Source organism: Gymnoscopelus braueri (assembly GCF_963280865.1).
Source record: "Gymnoscopelus braueri genome assembly, chromosome: 23".
In the NCBI taxonomy this organism is placed as follows: Eukaryota; Metazoa; Chordata; class Actinopteri; order Myctophiformes; family Myctophidae; genus Gymnoscopelus; species Gymnoscopelus braueri.
The window spans coordinates 4,818,039-4,832,777 of record NC_137625.1 but is presented as its reverse complement, the minus strand read 5'-3'; the positions used below and the strand labels follow the sequence as shown (position 1 = coordinate 4,832,777).

The 14,739-nt window shown below is 40.3% G+C and overlaps 3 protein-coding genes across 5 annotated transcripts in view; 2 read left to right on the top strand and 1 right to left on the bottom strand.

Moving 5' to 3' along the window:
- Nucleotides 1-5,591, top strand: part of dusp16 (dual specificity phosphatase 16) — a 182,731-nt gene extending 177,140 nt beyond the window's left edge. The window contains exon 8 of the transcript XR_013932593.1: nucleotides 5,572-5,591. The gene's annotated coding sequence lies outside the window, so the exon portion shown is untranslated. The remainder of the gene's footprint in view (nucleotides 1-5,571) is intronic.
- Nucleotides 1-14,739, bottom strand: part of LOC308079306 (NACHT, LRR and PYD domains-containing protein 3-like) — a 201,639-nt gene that overhangs the window by 96,210 nt on the left and 90,690 nt on the right. The gene's annotated exons all lie outside the window — the stretch shown is intronic.
- LOC308079217 (sodium- and chloride-dependent GABA transporter 2-like) overlaps nucleotides 1-14,739 on the top strand; it is a gene marked incomplete at its 3' end in the record, with an annotated part of 35,745 nt that overhangs the window by 13,397 nt on the left and 7,609 nt on the right. Inside the window, exons 5-8 of the mRNA XM_080420593.1 lie at nucleotides 2,244-2,364; nucleotides 4,447-4,494; nucleotides 7,339-7,468; nucleotides 9,614-9,748. Of these exons, the coding sequence (XP_080276719.1) occupies nucleotides 2,244-2,364; nucleotides 4,447-4,494; nucleotides 7,339-7,468; nucleotides 9,614-9,748 (434 nt within the window). The remainder of the gene's footprint in view (nucleotides 1-2,243; nucleotides 2,365-4,446; nucleotides 4,495-7,338; nucleotides 7,469-9,613; nucleotides 9,749-14,739) is intronic.

Sequence of the window (14,739 nt, the reverse complement as noted above, 5' to 3'; positions counted from 1 at the left end):
GGGTTATCGGATGTGCAAAACCACCACGTATCCTCCTCTCTTTACTGAAGATTTACTCCAGGAAGTCTTCATCGTTTCTTTAATCGTTTTTTTTACTTCCTTTCAAAGGCTGTCAATTTACACAATGATGTGCTGTTGTAACACATTGGTTAAAGCTGCACTTTCCGCTCTTCTACCCCCGGATTTGAACCCGGTTTCCTGTGCAAGTGCTGACATTTTTTTTTATCATTGAGCAATTAGTGCCTGCCTGCTTGCTCAGGGGATACATTGAATCCACATGACCTTTGACATTATCTAAATGTCTCAATAGAAGAGCAGGGAGACAAAATACAACCACCCCAAATTGTATATAAGTTACATTGTATTATTACACGGCTTGGTTTGAATGCTTGATTCTGATTGGTCATTCGCTGAATTCAGTGGTGTGCTATTGCTGGATAATGACCAATGAGCTCTATAACAGACCGCTGTCTAATCAAAGACTCAGAGCACCTGCTCATATCAACCTGTCTAATCAGAGACTCAGAGCACCTGCTCATATCAACCTGTCTAATCAAAGACTCAGAGCACCTGCTCATATCAACCTGTCTAATCAAAGACTCAGAGCACCTGCTCATATCAACCTGTCTGATCAAAGACTCAGAGCACCTGCTCATATCAACCTGTCTGATCAAAGACTCAGAGCACCTGCTCATATCAACCTGTCTAATCAGAGACTCAGAGCACCTGCTCATATCAACCTGTCTAATCAGAGACTCAGAGCACCTGCTCATATCAACCTGTCTAATCAGAGACTCAGAGCACCTGCTCATATCAACCTGCGCTGCTTGATGTTATGCTGTATCCAACATGACAGCCATGTAAACAAACACACCATGTCAATTACAACTAAACGTTGCTCTCAAGAATGTTTTTGAAAACATTTGAAGTGAGAAATAGACGATGCAATAATATCAATACAAATGATTCTATTTGATCAACACTTCCTTGTTTACCGAGGCGACCGTAGCGCAACAACGGCAACAACGGCAACAACGGCTACAACGGCAACAAGGGAAAGAATACCAAAACGCTCGCCCCAAAACACAGTGGCCCCGGGGAAAATCTGGCGGTATTACAGGCAAATCCGGCTGTATATGAAATGGGGATGAGCCTGTTTTAGGGCGAGTCTTCCGGTTACCTTATGGAATACTTTCATTTGTTTTCCGAGGCGACCGTGTCCGCCCACCCAGCCCAACACTTATGGAATACTTTCAATGCCGTAAGGAAGGAAATACTTCGTTTTGTTGTTAATTTTAGGTCAATTTATTTATGTATTCATGTAAGTAGCCGTGTAATATCGCGTCGGTGCATAATCACCCTGTCAGGCTTTAATTTTCAATAATGACCAGCTACCCGTCACTTATCCCTTGCTTAACATACTCTACCATACAGATTGGACACAATTACATTTTATTCATTAAAAAAAGTACATAGTGCTGCTTTTACAGGCACTTTAGTTTAGTTTAGTTTATTTGAAAAGTCATAACACAAGTTAAAACAATAAAGAGGTTATAACACAATAAAGTCCAGGACTTATGTCCGTTGTGGTCCTCTTACACATAACAAGTATACATCTCATAACATAAGTCATGTAAAATGTACAATAAATAAACAATATATTTCAGAAAAGACATTATATTTAAACTCACCTAAAACCAACTACAGCCCTTCCTACCCTAACCTAAAAAGAAAACCCGAACTTACTCTAGAAACTTTGTTACATCACATACCATGAAAGTGAAACATTTTGACTCCTTCTCATTGCATTGCCAATAATAATATAAAATAACAAAACGTGTCATGTGATAGAAGCTGACCTGCCACACTGTGTGTATTGTCTCTGTCGGGTGGAAACCTCTTAAGTCCAAAACTGTTACTTTCCAGGGTTCTAATTCAAAAGTAGCAGATCTACAAGCTCAAAACGCGTCGCTTGCGAATCTGCTACTTTTGACGCTTTTGTGTGACGCTGTAGTCTGAAATTCTTTTTTTGGGGAATAACCCCTTGAGATGAACCATATCGTTTTCAAGGGGGTCTGCAAATTACAAGATACACTGCATACATTAAGACAAAGATATTTAACAGACGATTCAAACAAGATACAATTGGAACATCAAAGAAAGAAGAAACAAAGTTATGAATATGGAGATATAAGGTTTCTGCCCGACATCAACGATACAGCATGTGTTTCCTCTCTGTTCAGAGATGTGCCACAACCGACCGAGCGTCTACGCCAACCCCCACATGTTCAACACAGACTCCAGCTGGTCCTTCCTCAGCAACAACACCACGCCGTCCTACTACTCTGACGACTACAGTGACATGTAAGTCCAGCTGTGATTAGGGCTCACGTTTATACATATTCATTTTGGGGGTCCTTGACATGAAAATGTTTGAGAACCACTGGTTTAAACAACATTAGACAGCAAGCCCATATAAGTGAGTAAGTAAACAAAAAGTAAACAAAAGCCCCCTAAAAAAAAACAAGCCGAAAGTCGCTTATAATAAGCGGATTTGGCAACACGGTCTTCAACCTGGCACCCCTATTTGGGCATGTCGTTTTAGGCGAAAATCTCCAAACACTTCCAAATATTTGAAGAATAGCAAAAAGATGCTCTGAGCTTGTAGATCGACTATTTTCGCAGAGCAAAACCGTTGAAAACTGAGCCGTAACGGAGAGCCTGTTTGGGAAGGTGAGATATTTCCCTTTGATTTTCATCGATACCTCTTGTCAACCAATAGCCGTCCTATTAGGATCTAAATGTCTCAATAGAAGAGCATGTAGACCAAGTACAACCACCACAGTTGTAACAGGCCTATTAACCCATTAAGACCTGAGGCCGATTCTACAAATACCTTCTAAACCAGTGGTTCTCAAACTTTTTTGTGCCAAGGACCCCCAAAATGATCTGTATTTGGCCACGGAACCCCAATCTGAAAATGTTTTGTGCCAGGGACCCCCCAGAAGAGAAGATTTGTGTTAAAAGATTCTAAATTATTCAAAATCTTTCAAAGCACTTTCAAGATTTTTCTAAAATGTTCAAAAATAGCAGATGTATAAGTAACATGCTGTGAGCTTGTGTATCTGCAATTTTTTAGAGCCACTGTTCTAAATCTAAACCTAAATCCTCAGATTTTTCTGAAAAATGTATATATATATATATATATATATATATATATATATATATATATATATATATATATATATATATATATATATATATATAGCAGCTTTCCCGGTTTGAATGGATTAACTCACTCTAACATGTTGATTCGTTAACAAATAACATAAAAAATAAGTTATGCATTGCAGCTTTAAGTGGTTTCAACATTCATCTGTAGCAGTTAAAGAGGAATTAAACATGATTCATGGATCTAATGGTGCTGCTGCACATAGTGCCTGACCTGCTGCGTGTGTTGGATTGCGAGGTCGCGTTGAAAGGTTTGTGGATAGGTCGTGATTTGTGGGGATTACGAGAAATGAAGCATTTGTACTGGTCTGCGTGTATTCTCACACACACCCATAATGTTGATTTAGGAGGAAGAGGTCATTTTCTGACCTTCTGTAATGAAGGCTACAGGCCTGTGCGTGGGAAAGATTAACAATAACAACTTGTTAAATCAGTAAGATTATTCGCTGTCAGGTCTGGTTAAAATTGTATTAAGTCTCCTACCGGAGACTCCGCCGCTCAAATGATTGGCTTAGGAATGCGCCAAAACAAAAAAAATCTCCATGAATTCAAGGCTTCATGGGGCGTGTAATTGATAGAAAAGAAGTCATTCTTTGGGTGAACTACTCCCTTAAAACAAATTATTTGCATAGAAAATATGTGTAGCAAAAGGTATACACACAATTACCCCAATACTGTAGCCGCAACAGGTGCTTGCCTACACCCAGGGCCGGCCCTAGGATTTCCGTGGCCCTAAGCAAGATTTTTTGGGGTGGCCCCCCCTCCCAAACACCCCCATTATAAAAGCATGTCATTTTTTATTGCATACTAAAATAATAACGCTAGTTGTTGGATAGGAGATACATGACATAATTACAATATGAAAGTAAAAATTAAAAAAACCCCGTAGTGGTTGTGGCCCTAAGCAACCGCTTATATTGCTTATGGCAGCGGCCGGCCCTGCCTACACCAGTGGTTCTCAAACTTTTTCATGTCAAGGACCCCTAAATTAATGTGTATTTGGCCACGGACCCCCATCTGAAAAGATTTTGTGCCGCGGAATAAAACGCGGCGCTTCGCGCCGCATTTTGAGCTTGTGGAACCGCTACTTTTGATACTTTTGTGTGACGTTGTAGTATGATCAAGTATTTGGGTGTTAATTAAAATATGGAGATAAGAGGTTTCTGCCCGACAACAGCGATATATATATATAATAAATTGTTTTATTATATATAGGAACAACGTCTCCCGAGGAACAACGTCTCCCGAGGAGGAGTTTTGGATGTAAGTGACAACGCACACCCACGCACGTATGTACGCACACACGCAGTCACGCTCACACGCATGCTCAACAGGATCATAAGTCCGGACTCTGTCTTTTCCTGGTGTTTCGCCCAGGTCAACGTGGTTTTAGGCATAGTTTATGTGAGCTTAAGGTTAGGGTTAGGTTTAGGCATAGTGTTTGTGAGGTTAGGGTTAGGTTTAGGCATATATGTGTTTGTGAGGTTATGGTTAAGTTAAGGTTTAGGCATAGTTAATGTGAGGTTATGGTTAAGTTAAGGTTTAGGCATAGTTTCTGTGAGGTTATGGTTAAGTTAAGGTTTAGGTATAGTGTTTGTGAGGTTAAGGTTAGGGTTAGGTATAGTGTTTGTGAGGTTACGGTTAGGGTTAGGTTTAGGCATAGTGTTTGTGAGCTTAAGGTTAGGGTTAGGTTTAGGCATAGTTTCTGTGAGGTTATGGTTAAGTTAAGGTTTAGGCATAGTGTTTGTGAGCTTAAGGTTAGGGTTAGGTTTAGGCATAGTTTCTGTGAGGTTATGGTTATGAGTCACTGCCCATATTTCGCCGCAGACTGAAAACCCACCTCTTCAGGAAACACTACCCTTCCTCTCTGCCTGACCTACTTGTTGTTAACTAGTTGTACGAACGCTTGTTTTCTATTGCTGTATTGTTTATTGGATTATTGGATTGTGTATTGGATCTTGTTTAGTCGATACACTTATTTGTTTTAGCTCATGCTCATTTGATTTAGCTATTTTGTCTCATCTGTTTAAGGAAATAGGTAGCTGATATATTGCACTTTTACCTTAGCGCTAGGTATACTCTTGGTTGCTTGTTTTTGCAGAAAATGCACTAAAGACTTCTGGTGATTAGTAGTTTTCGTTCCCTACCTATGTTGAATACACTTATTGTAAGTCGCTTTGGATAAAAGCGTCTGCTAAATGACTGTAATGTAATGTAATGTAATGTTAAGTTAAGGTTTAGGCATAGTGTTTGTGAGGTTAAGGTTAGGGTTAGGTATAGTGTTTGTGAGGTTACGGTTAGGGTTAGGTTTAGGCATAGTGTTTGTGAGCTTAAGGTTAGGGTTAGGGTTAGGTTTAGGCATAGTTTCTGTGAGGTTATGGTTAAGTTAAGGTTTAGGCATAGTGTTTGTGAGGTTAAGGTTAGGGTCAGGTATAGTGTTGGTAAGGTTAGGCTTAAGGTTAGGTTTAGGCATAGTTTTTGTAAAGTTAAAGGTTAGGGTTTAGGCGCCATCTGGGCGCCACACCAAAGAAAGAGGGAGTCCCCTCATGAATCACAGTTCAATCCTCTCAGCCCCAGTGTAGCTGGTGCTGCCGGATCATTGGTTCATGGAAGCAATCTTCTTCAGTGATGTTTCCCACACAACAACAGGGGTTTCTTCTCGTTTACATCTCACAATCACTGCAAAACAACATCCAGATTAATCTGTTTCGGCACCAGAGGGAGTCCCAAAACATCTCCATTACAGTGCAATATTATGCAAATTCCATCAGGTTTGAACTTGACAGGATCAAAATGTCAGGGGGCTTTTGTAACGTGGGTGCATACTCTCTCCTCCTAATGAATTCCTGCTTTCTTTTGAGGCTCAGATGTTGGGAAATCAGAGGAGAACTTTACTCTGCGCTGCCCATTACAGATGAGAACAATGTGTGTTCTCTCTCTCTCTCTCTCTCTCTCTCTCTCTCTCTCTCTCTCTCTCTCTCTCTCTCTCTCTCTCTCTCTCTCTCTCTCTCTCTCTCTCTCTCTCTCTCTCTCTCTCTCTCTCTCTCTCTCTCTCTCTCGCTCTCTCTCTCTCAGCTCTTAAAGTTTAAACTGAAGCTGGCTAAAGTAAACTGTAGGCGGACAGAAACATCTGTATTTATGGTGCAGATGTTTGCGGACGCTTTCTGCATTTGAGGAGGGAGTCCATATGGACACAATAAAAGGGGAAAACGGTTTGAATATGCCCCCCCCCCATGCTGTCTTGCTATGATGGATTTGTAGAATGTTAGATTTATTTTGTGCTGTATGTTGCAGAAGAAAAGCTTTTTGAAAAACTATTACAGCGTAGAGCAGTTTTCCTAGAGAAATTACCCTGGACACAATGCGTTGCGAGGCGTTGTGAGATTGTAGATCTGCTATTTTCACAATATTAATCTGTGTAACCGAGTCAAACTAAATGTTAATGCTTCAACTCCAAGTGCTTGTCAGGGTGTGTGTGTGTGTGTGTGTGTGTGTGTGGGGGGGGGCTCCAGTTTAAATATGATTATTTTGGGGGGGGTCACAGCCTGAACCACTGGTGTAGAGTGCTGATTTAACTCTGAAAGTGAACAGATCCTACATACTGCAACTGGTACAGAATTCCATGTTAGTCAGGGAGCTATCATGTGCCTTTAACACATGACCTGTTGAATGTTATTTGTAACGCACTTTGTATTTGAACCAAATCTCAAAGTGCTACATAGCAAGAGAAAAAAATTATAATAATAAAATAAACAGTGAAATGAATAAAATGGTCAACTATACACAGCTAAGAAAACACACAAGGCATCAATAAGTCCATCTAGGCACACGCCTTGTTAAAAAGAAAGGTTTTTAGTCCCCTTTTAAAAGCGTCAATGGACAAAAGTATCAAAAATAGCAGATCTACAAGCTCTTTCGTGTGATGCTGTAGTATGATCAAGTAGGGGCGTTCATTTATGAAAAAAAAAAAAAAAAGTTAGAGTGGAGATAGGAGGTTTGTGCCCGACAGCGACGATACGGAAGGTGGTGTTAAAACAAGTTTATTTTTCTCCTTCTCCTTCTCCTTCTCTTTCTCCTTCTCCTCCTCCTCTTCCTCCTCCTCTTCAGGCGCCGTGTGTTGAGGATGTCAGACGACATGTCTATTGGGTACATCCACTGGGACCTGGCCCTCTGTCTGGCCATAGCGTGGGTCATATGTTACTTCTGTATCTGGAAGGGAATCAAGTCCACAGGCAAGGTGGGGACACCATCCATTTCTTTCAAAATTGTCCTGAAAAATATTCTATCAAGAGACCACAAGGGGAGTTTTCTATTCCCATAGAAAGGAGGTACTCACATGTTTTACTGAAGTAAAAGTATCCCCATACCCAATAGTAGAAATAGTCTGTTACAACTTTACAAGTGAAGTTCGGTATTCAAAATGTACTTAAAGTACCAAATGTAAAAGTTCTCCTAATATGCAGAAAGTTCCATTTTAAGTTTTCAAAATGTATACAAATCTTTTGAAAATATATTTACTTTTAGATATTTAGATGTTGTGACTAAGCTCACAACAAGTCACAACGCATTGCGATGCGACGTGTTGTGAGCTTGTAGATTGTCTATTCTCAAATAGGAGTGCATATGGCTGAAGAGGTTAAAGGGACACTTCACCGAAAACTTATTTTAATGAAGTTTAGGACTCAAGAAACAAGATCCTGTTTTTTTTTTTTTGTATAATCTGTGTTTTTAGATATCTAGTAATCTTCGAGTACATTGATTGATTGATTGATGTAGTTTATTTAGAAATACATGAGAATAGTACATGACAGTACATAACAGTACATGGAAGTACAAATTCACAATACAAGGTCTACTAAACTGGAAACCCTCATTAAGCACTAAGCTTGTTTAAGATGAGAACCCCATGCACACAAATCATGATGAAATATAAGAGGCAGGCAGATATACACACTACTATACAGAATGTCATACAATCATCTTTCAGGTTACTGGTATGACGACATCGTGACGTTATTTACATCACGAGAGATTGGTCTCATTCCTTTCCGCACTACATGTCTCGGCGCGTCTCAGTCAGACCAGCTCCAAAGACAGCCCCAATGGGGTGTCCGTAACACTTTGTTCAACCTTCTTTCCCCACTCGGCCACTCCCATTAGCTGCGGCCAGCGGGCAACCCCCCTTGCAGAGTGAGGCATTACTTTACCTGAGTTATCTTCTGATAGTTGTACTTGAATGTTGACATGAAATAATAATCCTGTGTAGTGTTTCATAAGCGCAAGCTTGAAAAAAAAATACAGCGTGGAGTGGCAGCGCTGGTAAACAAACACCGTCGCGAAAGGCTAGGATCATAATACCAAGGATTCGACAGTGATGTCACTACTATGCGACACGGAAGTAGAACTGCATAAAGACACCAAGGATGTGTCAGTGATATGACATCACTAACGAATCCTTGGAAATATATGTAACTAGATGAACGTGTGTGAGGTACAGCCAGTGTTGCCAGATATTGTGAGAGAAATAAGCAGCCAGGTCTATGAAAACAAGCCCAAAAGAAGATAACTAGGCCAAGAGCACTTTACCTAGACATGGGATATTATATATTTGAAAATTGCCGATCTACAAGCTCACAACGCTTCGCGACCCATTGTGAGCTTGTAGATCTGCTATTTACAAAAAAATCTTGAGGGGGGAAAAAGTGCAAAATGTGGAATATTTTTGACACATATTTGTTAGGGGCTCCCTGGCACAAATTATAATTTAAGATGGGGGTCTGTGGAAAAATACATGAACATGTTTGAGAACCACTGGTTTAAACAACAATCAAAACATTTGGAAACAAGCCCAAATATTAACTACATTTTAGAAAGAAGCCGCTTATAATAAGCAGACATGGCAACACTGGCATGCTGTTTGGATGTTATTGTTGGAGATCACACCCACATGCAACCTCCCCTGCCACAAGGAGGTGCAGTGCACCAAAGCATTATGGTCATTGTAGTAATGCAGCAGTCCAGTCAAACCCTAGTCAAACACACAGATTTCATTATTTTTCTGGCCATAGGGTGCAAATTTTAAACTGTGCTACTGTTATCTACTACAAATACTATTACCATTGAGTGATTGCAGTTTCTTCCAGGGGTGAAATGCTCCTTTAATGTATGTTTTGTAATAATAATGAAAATCTACAAAGTAACAAGGAACTAAAGTTTTCAAATAATTGTAGTGGAGTAAAAGTACAAAATTTGTCTCTGAGAGTGGAGGTAAAGTAAAAGATACCCCAAAATTGTACTTAAGTACAGTACTTGAGTAAATGTACTTTACACCACTGTGTATTATTTTAATGTACATTTTGTGCGTGCGTGCGTGCGTTTCCAGGTGGTGTATTTCACGGCGACGTTCCCGTACCTCATGCTGTTCATCCTTTTCATCCGTGGGGTGACACTTCCTGGAGCAGCCATGGGCCTCAAATACTACCTCTACCCTGACCTCTCCAAGATCGCCGACCCCACGGTAAGACCATCCTCGCTCTGGGCGCTAAATTAACCAGAGTTTGGGGAGATGAGAGAGAGAAATTCAATGAACTACAACGGGGGGCATTCTGAGGAGAGCAGATCTCCGCCAGGCCAGGCGGGCCTAACCAGGGCTGTGTCAGTCGAGGGGTGCAGCCAATCAGAACAAGAGGAAGCTGCGGGGGTGGGGGGTGGGGGGGGGCAGCATCTCTACGACATACATTCAATTACATTTTTCAAATCAAAGGAGCTTTATTGGCATGAAAAAACATACGTTTACATTGCCAAAGCAATTGTCAAAACATAATAAAAACAACTTCAGAAAAAAATCAGTAAAGTACCGTATATACAGTTGGTGGGCGTACAGCATTGTGTTAAACAGAGCTATGTTACATTGCAACGTTATATAAAGAGTATAAAGCTTTTTGAAACAAATAGCAGCAATCTTTTGCAGTCACTTTTGGGACAATACACAATAGGCAACATTTGTCCCAAAACTATTTAAATAGTGTACAAAAAAAAGCCTCAGATTTAAAATGTGTTTAAAGGTGTTAGCTCCGTTTACATGTGCAGTAGGTCTATGTCAGAGGTCTACTCTGTACAGATGCAGTGCAGGAAACACAATGGTTAGTATACGTACAGTTCAACATTTCGCATTTGTGGTGCCACCTATGGGCAATTGCAGCTGGGTGTGTGCTCTGTAGAGCGTTCTTTCTCAAAGTGGGGTCCGGGGACTTGGGGGGGTACCAGGGGGTCCCCAGCAAGTTATATAGCGTCACAATCATTTTAACCACTTTAACAATATTTTATACTTTGGCTATTCTAAAATAGCAGATCTACAAGCTCATAGCGCGTCACTTCGTGCCGCGCTATGAGCTTGTAGATCTGCTATTTTTGAAAAATCCCTGGCACAACATATTTGAGATGGGTGGTCATTTTGGGGGTCCTTGACATGAAAGAGTTTGAGAAGCACTGCTGTAGAGAACCCTCAACAAAACTACCACACTTTGGGATTGCTTGGATGTTGTGTTGATGATATCTGATATATTTTTCAAATCATTCTTTTCCACAACTTTTGGATGGCAGTTAGAGACAAAACGATATGGAATATCAAAAAGCTTTTTGAGTGTCATTGTTGGCTCACAAGATCATTTGTACTTCATTTGGTGAAGTAAACATATTTTTGACACACACACAAAAAGAAAACAGTGCTATTGGAGTATTTTTTTTTTATTGCTTTTTGTTCTGCGTTATAAAGTTTAGAGGGCCCTCAATAAGTAATACTAATTTGGATTAGATCTCAGACATAATAGACAACAATAAACAATAGGCAAGTTCATATATTTGGTGCTATTTCAAAGTTTTAGAGTTAAACCAAAGTAAACAAGCGGCTAAAAGAGTTGATACTCTGCCAGTGGAAATGATTGCACAACTCCCGACCAGCAGTGGACTGGAAAGTAACCAAGTACAGTACATGTACTCAAGTACTGTACTTAAGTGCACTTTCCATGTATTTTTTACTTTACTGGAGTATTTAAACATTTCAATACTTTTACTTCTACTCCACTACATCTCAGAGGCAAATATTGTACCTTTTACACCACTACAATTATTTGAAAACTTGAGTTACTAGTTACTTAAAGGGATATTTCACTTTCAAATAAAATAAACATTTAAAAACTATATTAAAAATAAATGAAAAAAGTAATGGAAAAATCACGGCCCCCTCATGCATTAGAGTGTCCTACTAATGTGTGAGGGGGCCGTGATTTTGCCATAACTTTTTTCATTTTTTAAAAATATTTATTTTTAATGTTTATTTTATTTGAAAGTGAAATATCCCTTTAACATTACAAAACATACATTAACCACTTCAGCACGTGTTGTGAACTTGTAGATCTGCTATTTTCAAAGGATTTTCATACATTTAAAAAAACGTAAAAGTATATTTTGATGCCCATATTTCTGTACTTTTACTTAAGTACATTTGAATACTGGACTTTTACTTGTAACAGAGTATTTTTACATGATGGTATTGATACTTTTGAGTACTTTTTCCACCACTGCATACTCCCACTCAGCCTCAACCTCCATTATCTGTCTTTTCTCACAGAACTTGAGTTTATTAGCCTCACATTCTGTGAAGATAAGACCCTCTCTTTGTCTTCTCTCTATAGCTGTCTCCAGCAGTGTTGCCATGTCTGCTTATTATAAGCGACTTTGGGCTTGTTTTTCTGTAAAGTTGCTTGTAAATATTGTTTTTTTTTGGGGCTTGTTTCTAAAGTGTAGTTACTTATTTGGGCTTTCTTCCTAAATGTTGTTTAAACCAGTGGTTCCCACATTTTTTAAATATGTAATTGTCCACGACCCCCCCCCCCCGCCATCTGAAAATATCTTCCCATACCACCTCCCATACAAGATTTTTGTTGTTAAAATGTTTCAATATTTGAATATTGCGACTCGTTGTGAGCTTGTAGATCGGCTGTTTTCAAATATCAGATGCATATAGGTTTAAAGTGCTCATGTGGCCTGGTCGCTTCTTTTGGGATTGGTTTCCCTATAGAACTGGTTGCTTATTTCTCTCACACAATCTGGCAACACTGGTTTCCAGTCCCGAGGGGGGGAAGCGCTGCAGTCTTAATAAGAAAAACAAACCAGGAACCTTTTTTTCAGTAACAGAGTTTATGAAAGGAAGCTTGGCCCCTGTGAGGGTCCCCACTCCCCATAAAGTCAACACCTTAATAAAAACAGCTCTCTCCGCGGTGTCTGAAACAACATGGTGACATGGGGACAACGTTTAGCTAGTTGAGTAAAGTTGGAGAGAGATTCACAGATTCGCTCTTCTGGGATTAATAGGGCATAGCAGTGCTGGCCATTGTGTAGTTCCACAGATAGAAAGCTGGTAAAAAAAAATCCCACAGATATTGCCGTCCAGGCTCTGATTCTGTGTCAAACAATATGAAAACCGGCAAAAACATTTTATTTATTTAATATAGTATATAATATAATTAGATATTCAAATATTTTTGACAGTAATACAAGCGTCTGTCTGTCTGTCTGTCTGCCTGCCTGCCTGCCTGCCTGCCTGCCTGCCTGTCTGTCTGTCTGTCTGTCTGTCTCTCTGTCTCCTCACAGCAGACACATCATCCTCTGTAGGTCCCTGGCACAAACTATTTTTGAGATGGGGGTCCACATACATATCAATTTGGGGGTCCTTGACATGAAAAAGTTTGAGAACCACTGAACTATAGGATTTGTGTGTTTAAGAGCGGGGCTGCGGGGTACATGACTGCTTTTTTCAAAACAACTCAACTGGAATATCTGAGGAATCTATTAATCTGACTTACATTTTAGTGGATTCTGGCTGCTGCAGTCTTAGAGGAGTAGTTCACCCCAAAAAAAAAAGATTTATTTTCTATCAATTGCACACCCATGAAGCCTTGAATTCATGTACTTTTTTTTTTTTTTTTGTCGATTTGATGACCGGGTCTATGGTCAATAGGAGACGCATAAATATAAAGATGCATTGTATCTTTGAACAAAGGGGCCAGTCAGAGAACCGCTCTGAAGCATCTTGGGAATGCGTTTCCTCTACTACACGAGGGTGCGAGGACCAGTGTTGCCAGATATTATGAGAGAAATAAGCATCCAGGTCTATGAAAAAAAGCCCAAAGAAGCAACTATAGGCCTCATGAGCACTTTAAATCTATATACATTGGCTATTTGAAAATAGCCGATCTACAAGCTCACAACGTGTCGCACCTCAACGCTTTGTGAGCTTGTAGATTAATATGTAGGAATACATATTAATTTGGGGGGGGGGGTAAATACATATTCATTTTGGGTGTCCTTCACCTGAAAATGTTTGAGAACCACTGGTTTAAACAACATTTGGAAGACACGACCAAAAAAGCAACTACACTTTAGAAACAAGCCCAAAAACCGCAACCCACAACTACCAATATTTACCAGCAACTTCACAGAAAAACAAGCCCAAGTCGCTTATAATAAAAAGACATGGCAACACTGGCGAGGAGTGCAGCAGCTCCGCTGCAATTATAAGCCAGATGAGCACACAGTCAGGATGCTGTGAGAATGTCTTATTTTTTTTTTTGCTTGGGGGAAAAAGTTCACAGTGAAAGCAGCTGTGGGGGTCAGAGGTCAAGGTTACGTAATGCCCGGGCATTGCAGTTCAAATGGAGATCTGGTTCAAATGAGACTGAGAGCATTTTCTTTTCAAAGGAAGTGGGCTCTGTGTGTGTGTGTGTGTGTGTGTGTGTGTGTGTGTGTGTGTGTGTGCGTGCTGGATTTCTGAGTGTACAGATGTTATCCATAAAGGGTCCATGTGGTTACATTTGTACACATGTTAATTTAACAATGAGGATTTTACTACGCACAGGAATAGTGCTACCCAATTCACACACACACACACACACACACACACACACACACACACACACACACACACACACACACACACACACACACACACACACACACACACACACACACACACACACGCACACACACACACACACACACACACACACACACACACACACACAACACACACAGCAGAGCAAAGGGAAGTGTGATGATTGTTTATGTTGGCATGAAGCAGGCTTTATTTAATGGTGCTGTTGACCTGAGGCTAATGGCTTTTTATTACCCTACAAGAAAGATAACTTAATGGCAACCAGACGCTGCCGTTTATCTAGCCTGGCATGGCCAGACTAATATCACTGAGTAGATATTTGGAAGACTCTTATTTTGCAATGGCAGATTCGTCTGGTTTCCAGGTTACCGTTTATCCTCCTCACCCAGGCCAAACGTTTCACTCTCCCAGTGTGGGACTGTTGGCTTTGAAATCTTAAAAATGTCTTTGATCTCTTGTCTATTTGCCACTCCACCCCCCCCCCCCTCTCTCTCTCTCTCTCTCTCTCTCTCTCTCTCTCTCTCTCTCTCTCTCTCTCTCTCTCTCTCTCTCTCTCT